Source organism: Arachis stenosperma, chromosome 9, assembly GCF_014773155.1.
Source record: "Arachis stenosperma cultivar V10309 chromosome 9, arast.V10309.gnm1.PFL2, whole genome shotgun sequence".
Classification (NCBI taxonomy): Eukaryota; Viridiplantae; Streptophyta; class Magnoliopsida; order Fabales; family Fabaceae; genus Arachis; species Arachis stenosperma.
The window spans coordinates 164,148,149-164,161,767 of NC_080385.1; the positions used below are offsets into that span (position 1 = coordinate 164,148,149).

Consider the following 13,619-nt stretch of genomic DNA (forward strand, 5'->3'; position numbering starts at 1 on the left):
GAGAAAATGTTTGTCCCATTAAAGTTGTTGGATATCTTGAGAGTTCATACATTGTGTCCAGATACACTCTATATTGTTTTCTTTTTCAGTGACTTAGCTAGCATCGCCGTGGTACTTTCAATAAAGTAATTATATATATGGGACATCTTTCTCATCACCTATGACTATGCATCAGACCCTTCTATTCATCATATATTTATACTAGCTATATATTATATTGGTAAGTTGTAAATTGTGGTATATTCATTTATTATAGCATGTCATGAAATAAATTAGTCCATAAATAATTTAGTGTCATAAAATTATTTGTAAATAGTAATAATGTTATGATATTATTTTTTCTTTCTTTTAGAATCAATAAAGATCAAATTCTAAAATTTTAAATCATAATATTTTGATATTATGTTATTATATTATTTTTAATTTTTGAAAAGATAAATTGATAATAGAAAAAAAGTATATAAATAATTATATTTCTAATTATTAGTTAACGGGGAAAGCCGGAAGGTCCAAATTAAAAGCTTCGTCAAAAGTGAATACCAAAAGAAAAAAAAACTTCATCAAAGGTTAGAATAATTGTAAGTAGTGAATGGCCTTATATTATTAGCTTCGTTCATAGTGTGTTGTGCTCTGAAGGGTATGCAAATTGAACACTTGTAAGTGGGTTTGGTCATCATGACTTAGATACATTTATGTTCAGCCATTTAATTTGCACCAATTTTATTATGCTATTAGGAGACAAGTATTCATTCTAAACCCACTTCTTTTTGTTTGTTCTTTTCGCCCCTCAGCTCCTTTTAATTTCTTGTTCTATTAGAAAACTACCACCTCACTATCAGAAAAAATATTTTTAACGGTTATTTATTTTATTTTTAATAATAATAAAAATAATCTTTAATATATTTATCGGTATTCAAAAATTAGACGTCTTATATTTTATTATTAAAAAATTTTAGTAATAATTATATAACTGTCAATACAATTTTTTTAATAGTCACAAAAATATTATTATAACATATAATAATAATGACAATTATATAATAACTATTATATTATTACCGTTAAAAATAATGTGCTACTAAAAATGATTTTTATTGTACTGTGTGTATTGGCATATTCATTAAAAAACGTTCCCATTTTAAAGAGGATTTTGGTTTAGTTCTTTAAGTTAATTTCTAGCTAGCCTTTTGAGTAAGAATTTGGACTGCTAATAGAGTTCTTTTTACACAGCGATGGAGCATGTACCTTAAAGGATTCAAATCCTCAAATAAATGATTGCTCAAGAAATACCAGAATTAGAACTACTAGCTAGCTAGATAGATAACATGTGAGATAGAGTTTTAAAGTTTATGAAAAAAATGATGTTTAATTAAGAGTCTATTCTTTCAAGAAATTGTTTCTTATCAAAGAAATTCACATTAAATTTCAAATTTCTCCCTTCACGTACTATTAGTAATTTTATGCGTATATCTAATTAATCACGTAACCATATATCAATAAAATAATTATTTTTTATTTTGATTGCGTAAATGATCATAAAAAGACGAATGTAATTGAACGACTTAATAAAATGTTTTAATAAAAATAAATTATTCTCCGGACACTTTTAAACACATTTAAATACTATTACATATATATCAGTATATTTAATTTTATTTTTAATATATATTTTTGAGATGAATTTAAAAATAATATATATTATTATTTATTAAAAATATTTTAAATATTTATATAATTATAAAAATAATAAAAATAATTAAAAAATTAATTTATATTATAATATTAATAAAATATTAAAATATTATTAAAATTTATGTCTGTGTGTGTGTATGTCTCGTATTTTGTTTTGTCTCATATTCGTATTAGTGCTTGTGGATCATAATTCACAATGAATTAATTTTCTTAAATCCTATCTAATAAGAAAAGACATAAGAGTCCTTAGTGAAGAGATGCCATCACGTCTCCTCCATACTTAGACTTATTCGATCTCATTCGTGTTAGACTTGAATGTGTCAGTTTTAGACAATACACATCAGTTTCTTCATGTATAATTAAAAATTAAAGGTTTAAATTTCGCTTCAGGTAATAATTTATTGATTAATAATAAATTTTTAAATAAAAATTTAAATTCATAATAGGTTAGTGCTTAATTTGTCAGATTATTAAAAAATACCTATAAAAAAAGTTAAGGAATACTATATGAAAAAAAATTTAGTATATCATTTCTAAATACCTAGTTTGTAATTATTCAATAAATTGTGAAGTATTCATTATTTATTATTCTATTTTCTTCATCTTTAAATTGAATTTTAAAATTGATACTTTAGATAGATTCTAAAATAAAGTAGGAATAATAATACTATCTTTTTCTCCTACGATATTTTTTAACCTAACAGATTATGAATTAATTTACGTAAATTTAAGTTTTATTTAAAAATTTATTGTTATTTAATAAATTACTATATACGTACATAAAATAAAATTTAAATTTTTAATACTTACTTAAATGAATTAAAAAACTAAATATTAAACCGATATCCGAGTTGGTTAGCATTACTACTTCTTTAAACTTAGTATGTTGTTCAGCTGGCACTTCAAAGCGGTAGTGGAAGGCAAGAAGCGAAGGCTTTTGCAAAAAATAAAAGTTGGACTTTGAAACACTACTCCAAGCATTATTATTAAGAGTAGGAAGGAATTGAAGACTAACCCAATATCTTTAAGTTGCATTGCATCAAAGTGTGTTCATGCCAAAGTGGACCCTTTTATTAGTCATATCATGTGTCTTAATAACCTTTCTATCCAGCTAGTACCAACTTGTGTATGTTACAAATTAAATTGCTACATATATATATATTGATACGTAATCATTATATTGTACATTATTTATTCTTTGAAATTTCCTTCAGAAACTTCTATCCAAGTGACCTAAAATAAAATATCTGAGTCTCATCACTGTAACGTTTTCTTATGAATTGAGTCTCCATAATACTACTACTACTACTACTAATAATAATAATGTATCTATCGATATCATTAGCTCATCACTATTTTGTCTAAAAGAAACTGACCCCATCAAGGGTTTGACACCAGAGGCTCATATATAAGGAAGAGTTTTTTCCTTAATAATAATGTATTATGATACATATTTTGTGGACTTTATTGCCCTGAATTATAATTAAAATAATATTTCCTATAAAACTATATATTCCAAACTGTTAATGAACAGAATATATATATTCTTATATTCTAATTGAAAAGGACATTTGAAAGTTTTGATAGGTTATTATGCTCTGTTCCATGTGAGCAAATGTGTCACCTTGTCCTTGTTTTTTGGGTTTGGCCACTTAGCACTGATTTAATAAACTATAATATCAAACATTATTACCCTATATTCTTTGCTAGGATAATGGAAGTCAGAATCCTAAAAAAAATTAATAGTTGCACAAAATGAAATGACTTCAGTAAAACAAACAAATAAAATAAATATATAATTATAATTGGAAATTCCAAGATAAAAAAATTAAATGATAATAATAAAAATGCATTAGTATTTAGCACAATGCTATATATATATATATATATAGGCATTAGGCATGGTTAAATTGGCACTAGAACATGTACTGAAAAATAAAATAAAACAAACATTGGTTGGACACCACTATATATACTGATTTGTTTGTTGCTTAGGGGCACGTTTCAATTATATCTTGTCTTTTGATTGAACCTCACTGTCATGAATTTCTGGCATCATGGTATCTCCTTTAAACAACATGCAGCATCTTTGGTTTTTGTGGAAAGACAAGCTAATTTGGAAAGTTAAGAGAGATATGGCTAAGTAGCCAACTAGCAAGAGGGGATGTAACAATTTTTTATATGATTCCATTTATGTGGGGGGACACACTAATGTCTTGTTCAACTACAATAGATCAACTGAGAAATAAAATAAAACTTAAAAGAGAAAGTAAAAGTTAATGTATAAAATGTAGTAATTGTGACCTGAAAGGCTACTCTGTACTCTCTGTATATGTTTGTTTTTCTTTGGTGCATTACTTGTGCTCCCACAATCTCCAATCTTAAGTATATTAAATGAATTAGACAACTCCTAATTTTAGGTATAATACATATTCACACTCCTCACATATTTATCAATTTCTTTTTTTGATTGACCCTTAAAATGGGGGAAGGCAAAATGCCGTGTGATCTAAAATTCATTATCTTTAAAGTAAAAAAATTTCATGCATCATTAACTCAGAAGGCTGTTGTGGATTACAAATTACAATGGTAACTCTCACCCTTAAAAAATGCAAGAGTAGCTTTATTTTATCTCACATCTAGTTAGAAAGTGGAGATAATAATGGCAAGGATCTAAAAACCAAACTAGTCATCTAATTGAATTAAATTGGAGATAATAAAATATATTTATATATAAAATAATTTTTATTTACTATTTTATTATTTTAGAAATCGAATAGGTTCGATTAGTTTATTAGTTTGTTTTGTCAGTTCATCGACAATCAATTTCTATCTTAACTCAGACTGATCTGACAATTAATTTTAAATTAATCCAATTATATTGGTTGGTTGGATTTGATTGTCAGAATTATAAATAATTACCCACAAATTAAATAAATAAATATTGCAAAATGAGTTTGACGTCACATTTTTTTGACAAACTTTAAGATCTTAGGTTTATTCTTCTCAAATATATATTAAGTGATTTAATTTAAACTTAAACTAATACAAGACCTAGAATTCAAAAATAAAATTACAATAATATAATGTTTGATGGGCTTGAGAATTAAAAGGCTTAGATAATATATTGTCATCATATATTTTTGAGATGACAGGATGCCGTCACCGTCAAGTTTGTGAAGATAATAATATAATGCACTAACGTATAAAGTAAGGGGCTATTGGAGCTGGAAGTGTACCCATTTTGGGCCAAGTTGGACAAAATCTTGGAGGCCACATAGGACTTTGAGGACTCAGAATCAACTTTCTTTTGTTCCGTGGTCCAGGTATTGCCATGGTGAACAATTAATTATATTTGGATTTGAAACTTGGTTCAAACCAAAGTAGTAACTAAAAATTTTTATTAAGTGTTGTGTATGTGAGTGTATAGTATACTTAAATTTATGATGTTCTAATATCAAGAATTAGATGCTGTCCAACTCACCCGGAAAAAAAAAACTTGGTTTTGTTCCATCTTTCATATCATTACTCTTTATTATAGTCTTAGACAAGGGAATGCAAATTTCAAGGATCCTCTTGGCATAGTTGGAAGACCAGAATTTTATAGGACATAGTTTTGAGCAATATCAACATTCTTGTTCTTATTTATCCCTTTTCATTTCAATTTTTCTTCCTTTTAGGGGTGTTGGGAGAAATCAACATAGAAAATGAAAGAATAAAGTATTGTTTTTGTCCCTCAACGTTTGGGGGTAAGTCTCAAAATTGTCCCTAACGTTTGAATCGTCCTATTTAAGTCCCTAACGTTTTAAAATCCACTCAATGTTGTCCTACCGTTAGAAATCTGTTAACAGAATTGACGGTGGGACGAAATTTAGACGATTTTAAAACGTTAGGGAGTTAAATAGGACGAAAACGTTTGGGACAAAAATGAATTTATTTAGAATAAAATTAATGTAATTAAATATAATTTACGATTAAAAAATAATTGAATAATCATGTACCGTAAAAAATATAATTTAGATGATTTTAAAACGTTAGGGACTTAAATAGGACGATTCAATTATTCAATTATTCAATTATTTTTTAATCGTAAATTATATTTAATTACATTAATTTTATTCTAAATAAATTCATTTTTGTCCCCAACGTTTTCGTCCTATTTAACTCCCTAACGTTTCAAAATCGTCTAAATTTCGTCCCACCGTCAATTCTGGTAACGGATCTCTAACAGCAGGACAACATTGAGTCAGTTTTGAAACGTTAGGGACTTAAATAGGATGATTGAAACGTTAGGGATAACTTTGGAACTTATCTCAAATGTTGTGGACAAAAACGATACTTTAATAAATAATTATCTGAGATTTAATGCACTCCTTCACTTGAGGAAGCACATCATAGTAGCAAATGTTATAACTTTCAGGGCTGATAAAAAGGTGGCTATAGAGGGCTTAGCTATTATAGGAATTCATAATCACTTGAAGAAAAAACATATTTTTCTACCAAAATTATTAGAGAGTAAAGAAATACATGAAGCAGCATGGGAAAACTAAATTTACATCACATTATTATTTTATTGTTTTGTTTTCTGAGTACATTACAAACCATAATAGATATCATAATGGGGATAGGTGGAAACTGGAAAGACAAGGAACATGTGAAACACTGAAACATTGGGTGCTCATAAAGTACCAGCTAAGATTATGCTCCCTATAAGCACCTAAAGTTCATGATTGTTGAGAATCAAAATCAACCCGTGTTCTTCATCCCAGCAGCAATTCCATTAATGGTGATTAGCAAAGCATCTCTGATCTTTCGGTTGTCGTCCTCACGCCTTAGCCTCTTGAGTATCTCCACTTGCAACATGTTCAACGGATTGAGAAATGGAAGTCTATTCTCAATGAGCCTCCTTAAGCTTCTATTATTCTGTTGAAGTTTCTCATGGCCACTAATCACCAGCACAAACTTCTCGGCCGTCATGAGCTCACTCCTTAGTTCACGGCCGAGTTCTTGCCTCTCCTTGGACACAAGAACTTCATCATAATGCTTGGCAATAGGAATGTCTGCTTTCCCCAAAACCATTTCAATAAGGTCTATTGTGCTTTGGAAGAATGGCCACTCTTTGTACATTTCTTTTAGCTCTTCCGTGTGGCCTTTCTCGCATGCACCTTTTAATCCAGCACCAACACCTAGCCATGCAGGAAGCACAAATCTGGTCTGTGTCCACGCAAATAGCCACGGTATGGCGCGAAGGTGTCCGATTCCTTTCGAGCTCTTCCTTCTTGCCGGCCGGCTGCCTATGTTGAGGAAGCCAAGCTCTGCTTCAGGTGTGGCTTCGTGGAAGTAGGAAAGGAATTCAGGATTTTCATACACTACACTGCGGTAACACTGGCAACTGATATTCGAGATCTCTTCTATCACTTTACGCCATTTCTCTTCACGCGGCGGATGAGGCGGCCGAAGAGTTGCAAGTAGCACTGCTGTTGTGTATATTTCCAGTTGTCTCACGGCTATTTGTGGCAGCCCAAACTTGGCATCTATCATCTCTCCCTGCTCAGTAGACCTTAGTGTTCCCTGTAATAAAACATTCAAATACAAACAATTTATGACACTACTATAGTATCATCTTTTCTATGGAAACAAGGCTTAACCTACCATCACGGAGCCAGGTGGTTGGGACTGAATAGCCAGATACGTCGGGCCACCACCGCGACCAATACTCCCTCCACGACCATGGAACAGTGTAACCTTAATACCATACTCATTGCAAGCAGCTACAACATCCTCCTGAGCTTTGTAAAGTTCCCAAGCAGCAGTAAAGCGACCGGCATCTTTGCCAGAATCTGAATATCCAACCATAACCTGCATAACAAAATTGTATTGTCATCACATAATAGCTGTAACAAGAAATGAAATTGATCTAGCTTAGGTACCTCTTGATGCCCATTATGGTTCTTAATGACGTGTTCACGGTACCAATCTATTGATAAAAGTTTTCGGATAACTGAACCAGCTCCTCGCAGGTCCTTCACAGTTTCAAATAGAGGGACCACCCGCAACCTGATTACCAAGATGCATGCCGGTAAAAATCAAACACTATGACTACAATTCATTGAAGTTATCATAAACTCATTATCAAGCATCACAAAATGTCTTTGTGCACTGCAGCCTTAAAATATTTTTCATTCAGTAAAAATAGCACGAGTAGAGTGTTCAACAGATTATATTTTATATGTTTAGGCATGTCCTGCAGTTTAATTACTACTCAATTAACAAACATACCAACTGGAAAATAGAGTTAAAGCTTCTTCACCATAGCAAGGTGGCTAAATGAAAAGATAGAAGCTCGACTTAGATTTCATACTTACGTTCCACCAGGACATTCTCTTCCTAAGTCTCCAGCAACAGAAAGCCGTGCGTCCTTCTGTAGAAGCTCTACTGCAAGGACATCACTTGCCTGAAAATCAAGAGAAAACTCCAACCCTGTCAGTGATAATGATAATGATAACCACCTTAATCAATGCTGTGTCCTTTGAAGACAGAAAGGCGATGTGAGAATTGGAAGGAACCTATAATGAAACAACTTGTTTATATAATGCAAAGTAATCTTACATTTGAGGCCATGGATATCACATAGGCTCCAAGTGAATCACTCCCTAGCTCAGCAGCAATTCGGAAGGTGTCCAAGACTTCTTTGACTTCATGAGGAACCTAAAAGAACAAAGCAACATTCCAATAAGAAATAGTCAGGAATGTAGACAAGAAAACGAGTTATTCAAAGTTCATATTATTTGATGCATTGGAGGGTCGAAATGTTTATTGTCTGATTTTTTCTTTGATCATGAACATAAACGTGATTGAGTACTTGTGTCTATCAGAGTTGTAAATTCAGTGAAACAAAGAAATATGGTGTCTACTCACGTGAAAATGTTTTCATGTAAAGATAATAGTTGAAAACTATTAATAGTTTGACATGTCTGACTAGATTGCTTAACATAATATATATGTGAACATCTTACCTACAAATTTTTTTAATGTCAACTCTGTTATCAACTTCTCTCCTTTTGTAAAATACAAAAGGAGGTTCTCCCATTCCACAATAAATAACTTGAGCTTTAGCATCTTACCTCTATACTATGAGGAACTAGTGGCCTCTTCCCTTTCAGCTCTCTTGTTAAGAACTCGAGTTTCTTTTCTTCGTCCCATTCACTGTATGTTCCCAAATCCAAGTACTTAGTAATTGCATCAATTGTTTCAGCATGTCTCCCAGATTCCTGTTCAACTCTAGTGTCAGGCCAGAAATGAATTCCTGAGCCAAAGTACGCATGCCATTTAAGTCATACTCATACCTGACGCAAGTCAAGCTTCATTAACACCATTCCAAAGGTAGCAACTCTACGAATCAGATCAGCGAGTCTACCATCGGCTAGCACCCCAGATCCACATGATTGCTGAGGAAATGTACTGTCAAATACCAATTCCAGATAACCTTTTTGGAAACAGAACAAGGGATACAAAAGAGTACCAGAGATTCATAACACAGGAGAAGAGGTTCCAAAAGCTGATCAGTGGTTTCATAGTAATCCAAAGGATCATTGTCACATGAAACATCCTCAAGAAGAAGTTCTAACCGTCTACGACTTCTCTCAAGCTGAACAAACACAACAGAATATGCATGCCATTATAAGATTGACATTTGAAAGTTAACAAAATATTAATTACAAACAGAGAGAACCTCTGAGTTCCATAACAATATGCAGAAATGAATTAGTCCTAGTGACGATTCAGAAATAAACCTTATATGCACATCTCTTCCCTTACCAGGCAAACAAATATTCTTTATTGATTATTATACAAATACCAACATGGAGCTATATTTATAAGCATCCGAATTCTCAAAACCTTGGAGGAGTCAATAGATTTGATGTCAACATGTATAATTTCTCTAACAAATCAAGCAGATATTGAATAGCAGCATCAATATAGTCATTTTTGAAGGACTTATCAGTTACCACTGCAATAAAATGAAGTGATACCTTATCTTTTACATTTCCTAGGACAACTCTGTAAGGAGCAATTCCAGGAAGCTGAGGGAGCTTAGGCTCCATAAGCTTCTGAAAACTGGACCTTCCTATCTGGGACCCTGCAGATGATTTCCTTTGACCAAGTTGTTGAATGGAGTTGAATGAAGAAGAAGGTGATATTGCAGCTGCAGAAGCCCCGGAGTTCGCTGAAGTTTCGCTGATTTTGAATAGTGTTGAAGAAACCTCACCTTCCTGTCAATTAGAAAAATACATATTATCCAAGAAGCAATTGTAAATCCAGCAATACTTAAAATCAATAGATTACCGATATGATCTACCTTGTGATTGTGTTGTGAGTGATCAGGTCCTGGAATGTCTAGTCTGGGATGTTGAGCTTCACCATTTTCTACAAAATGTTGCAAAGAATTCAGAATATATTCCAAACTGTATATGAATGATGTTTCCTATTTTCTCAAGAGGGAAAAATTTTTCTGTTAATCAGAGAGGAGAATTTTTTCTGATTAAAAAAGAAATCAAAATATCTTTGTGATGTATTAGCAGATAAAAACATGGATATCATAGATATATGATATGCACAAAGAACTAGGAATATAAATTATGAACATTATTATGTGTACCAGCAAAAGAGGGTAAATGTGCTCTTGCTGGAAGTTGTTTTGGAAGTGACTGACTTCTACTCACAGGTTGATTCCAATTTTCATGGCGATTCTCATGGTTAGCTTCTGTAGAGAAAGAAGTGAAGTGATTTTAAATAACTCAAATCTGCGTGCACACAAGGATCTGTTTTAATACTTAAAAGACAGTTTGGTGGTCACTTAATATAAAACAAAGATGAATGACTATGTCCATTGGCATTTGATAGACCTCAGCAAAGAGAATAAAGTTCAACCAGCAAACCTTCTAGAATTTCATGTGCCAGTCTTGACAAACTCTCACTGCACTGGTTCATGGATAGCTCAAACCGGAGGCTATCCACTTCGCGGATGTAGAGATCAATTGCCATCCATCTGGATAGAAGGGATACATCTTTTGTCACCTATTATATCCGTTGAAAGCAAAGTTAGCAAGAGAAGTATCCTCTTACAACAATTCAGAAAAGCAAAATCATGTGGCAATTGAGAGGATGGTAATAAGGCTCACCTTTGCTGTCACATTTGGGTTTCCATCTCTATCGCCTCCCATCCAAGATCCAAACTTGATGGGAGTACAAGTCAATGGAAGTGGCTTCCCAGTATGCTGCAGAAGATGATACAATGTATTGAAAATATTAGAATTTAGAAAAATGCATAGCTGATTGACCATAATTGAACATACCGACCTTCTTCAAGGCATTGCTAACTCGACGTAAATAATGAGGAACAGCTTTCCAGAGTGACTGCTCCACAATATTCAAACCTAAGAAAACCCAAAATTAATACAGCAAAAATCAGTGTCTATGCAAAAATTTCTTCACTGTGAACCAAAGTCTTCATGAGCTTTCATAAACACAATACTCAGATCAGTATACCAGCTCTAGCTTCATCAACTGGAGTGGGTTTCTGACGCCTAAGCTCATCGGTCTGCCATATTGAAGTTATCTCTCTCACCTGAAAAATCCATCATGGTTAATTTGAATTGAAGAAACATATCCAAGAAAGGAACCACACCACCTACTTAACAGTTACACCCATTATCTCTCATCCTAAGACAGTGTGATGCCTTTTATAGAGTGAAAATACAGTTCATGGAAATTACCAGGTCCTCAATCACCATTTCTCGATCTTCAATGGTAAGATCAGGTCGATCATTATAATCCAAAAGATGCTGCATGGATGTAGGAAATGTTGTTAAAGACAATCCTTACTATGATATTTGCTGTTCTGAAAATTTCTTAAGGCCAAACAAGTAAGAAAAAACTCACAGCGATTCTAATGTGTTTGTATTGTAAGGTACGGCGATTAATTTGAGTAGGATGAGCTGTAAGAACAATTTCAACCTCCTGTGGCAGAAAAGATAAAATTGAAATCAAGAGTAAAAGAAACTGGAACAGGTTGCTTATTGGAATATTAGCAAATAATAAGAAAATAATTGTATAATTAAAGAAAACACAAGGATTCTATGCTTCTCAGACTATGCATATGAGAAATAAAACAAGTACAGATCAAAATAAACCTGCTTGCAGACTGTGTCATAAAGTTCATCAGGGGAAACTCCACCCTGCACAAGCTGGTTAAAGATATCATCACATGATTTTGCAGTTTGTGCTATATTGTTCCCTCTTTTCCGAACCCTGCATAAACAGAATTAGAGTTAAAAAACCACCACAGATTGAAAGCAGTACTTGTTGCAGTTTGTGCTATATGCATAATTCTATGATATATCAAAGAAGCACAATAATCAATTTACCAAGAGAATCCAGAAAAACCAACAATTGGTTAAGCAAATTACCTATGATGAGTTTCAGCTATTCCCATGAGAGTAAGATAGTGGCTGAAGGCGCGAGCTAGGGTAAGAGCTTCTTCGAGTGTCATCTTTGATAGCTCTGAGGCCAACTGCTTCTCAAGCATCTCAGCCATGTCCACAATCCCTGCCTGCCTCATATTACAGCCACTCTAACCAACAAGAAAAACATAGCAAAAACCTTTTAGTGTGAACAAAAATTCACATGAACTCACACCACCATATGCATAACCATTCATTACACACACACATCACTCCTTATCATGTCAACTTCCTCTTCCATGCACCATGATCAAACACCAAATGCAGAATAAGTAATTTTTGAAGAGAAAAGGGAAAAAAGCCCCTTAGAATCAGGGAGAAGCATGCAAATTGCAAAAGAATCAAAACCCATGAAAGAAAAGAGAAAAGGGTATTAAAAAAAAGCAAAAAGTTAGTGTTTTGAGATAGACCTGAGCAAGCACACGAATCCTCTCAAGCTTGTCAACAACAGTGGTTCCAACTTCACGCTGGAGAATGTCGTTGAGGAGATTACCAAGCAGCCTGCAATCATCATCAAAGCTCTGGAAGGAGATTTCCTCAGCAATATCATCAGTAGTATCAGTCATGTTTGCTGTTCAGTCTCAACACAAGAGTAGTGTGAACTGTGAAGTGATAATAATAATGAAGAAGAAGAAGAAGAAGAAGAAGAAGAGGTGGAAAAAGAGTGAGTAGTGGTGAAAGAGTTGTGAGGGGGAAAAGGAAAAGTAGTGTGGGTCCAAATTTGGTGTAGTTTAGTGCAAAGAATTGAATGGCAACGGGGAATTATGCATGATGCAATGGAAGAAGGAACATGTGGCAGAAAAGGAAGGAAGGAGAAAAGGGTCGTTGAAACAAACATGTGAGTGAGTGAGTGAGTGACTGAGTGACCTTTGGGAGTTTTAAAATCATGTGACCCCTTTGCTTTGCTTTGCTTTGCTCCACGTTACGTGACTTCTTCACTCTTCATTTCCATGCTATGTTGCTCCGCGAATATTCTTCTCTTATGCTATATCTTACATGGAGAACCTATTCCCTCTGTTACTCTTCTGTCAACCATCTTCAAACAAGACAAAAATATTAAGGCCTATAGTGCAAGACTTTATGTATCTATAATTAGTAGAATTTTCAACATTTGTGTAGACAAACTATAATTACTGAAAATAAACTTTTAAATATGGGGTTCACAAATATTAAGGGCAAATGTTAAAATTATTATTAATAAAAGTTTTTTAATTTTTTATTTTATATATAAAATAAAAATAAATACTAAAAAATCATCAAAATTTATTATTTTTGATTATCGGTTAGCCTTTAAAAGTATGAGATAAAGTATGTTGTTGGATTATTAAACTAAATAAACTAGACTAAAGAAATTGAGTTAATGATTAAGTGATGGCCAAAAATAATAAATCTAATGGCTCCTAG

The 13,619-nt window shown here is 32.8% G+C and overlaps 1 protein-coding gene across 1 annotated transcript; it reads right to left on the reverse strand.

Moving 5' to 3' along the window:
* Positions 1-6,230: 6,230 nt before the first annotated feature.
* Positions 6,231-13,066, reverse strand: LOC130948439 (phosphoenolpyruvate carboxylase 4-like). Its single transcript, XM_057877164.1, has 20 exons — positions 12,626-13,066; positions 12,162-12,325; positions 11,886-12,003; positions 11,635-11,712; positions 11,469-11,537; positions 11,242-11,320; positions 11,053-11,129; positions 10,875-10,970; positions 10,632-10,770; positions 10,352-10,456; positions 10,052-10,119; positions 9,726-9,965; positions 9,215-9,340; positions 9,039-9,140; positions 8,817-8,963; positions 8,302-8,400; positions 8,058-8,146; positions 7,623-7,749; positions 7,345-7,551; positions 6,231-7,263 (listed from the first exon to the last, which is right to left on the reverse strand). Exons 1-20 carry the CDS (start codon positions 12,779-12,781, stop codon positions 6,439-6,441), a joined length of 3,111 nt encoding a protein of 1,036 aa, XP_057733147.1. The 5' UTR covers positions 12,782-13,066; the 3' UTR covers positions 6,231-6,438.
* Between the last annotated feature and the right edge of the window lie 553 nt (positions 13,067-13,619).

What these genes read in the sequence shown, in the direction of transcription:
- LOC130948439 (XM_057877164.1), bottom strand. Translation starts at nt 12,781, where the DNA reads ATGACTGATACTACTGATGATATTGCTGAGGAAATCTCCTTCCAGAGC. An exon ending in TTAGCAATGCCTTGAAGAAG is followed by an intron (nt 10,971 to 11,052) that starts GTCGGTATGTTC and finishes CATCTTCTGCAG; the next exon opens with CATACTGGGAAGCCACTTCC. An exon ending in ACCCAAATGTGACAGCAAAG is followed by an intron (nt 10,771 to 10,874) that starts GTGAGCCTTATT and finishes CGGATATAATAG; the next exon opens with GTGACAAAAGATGTATCCCT.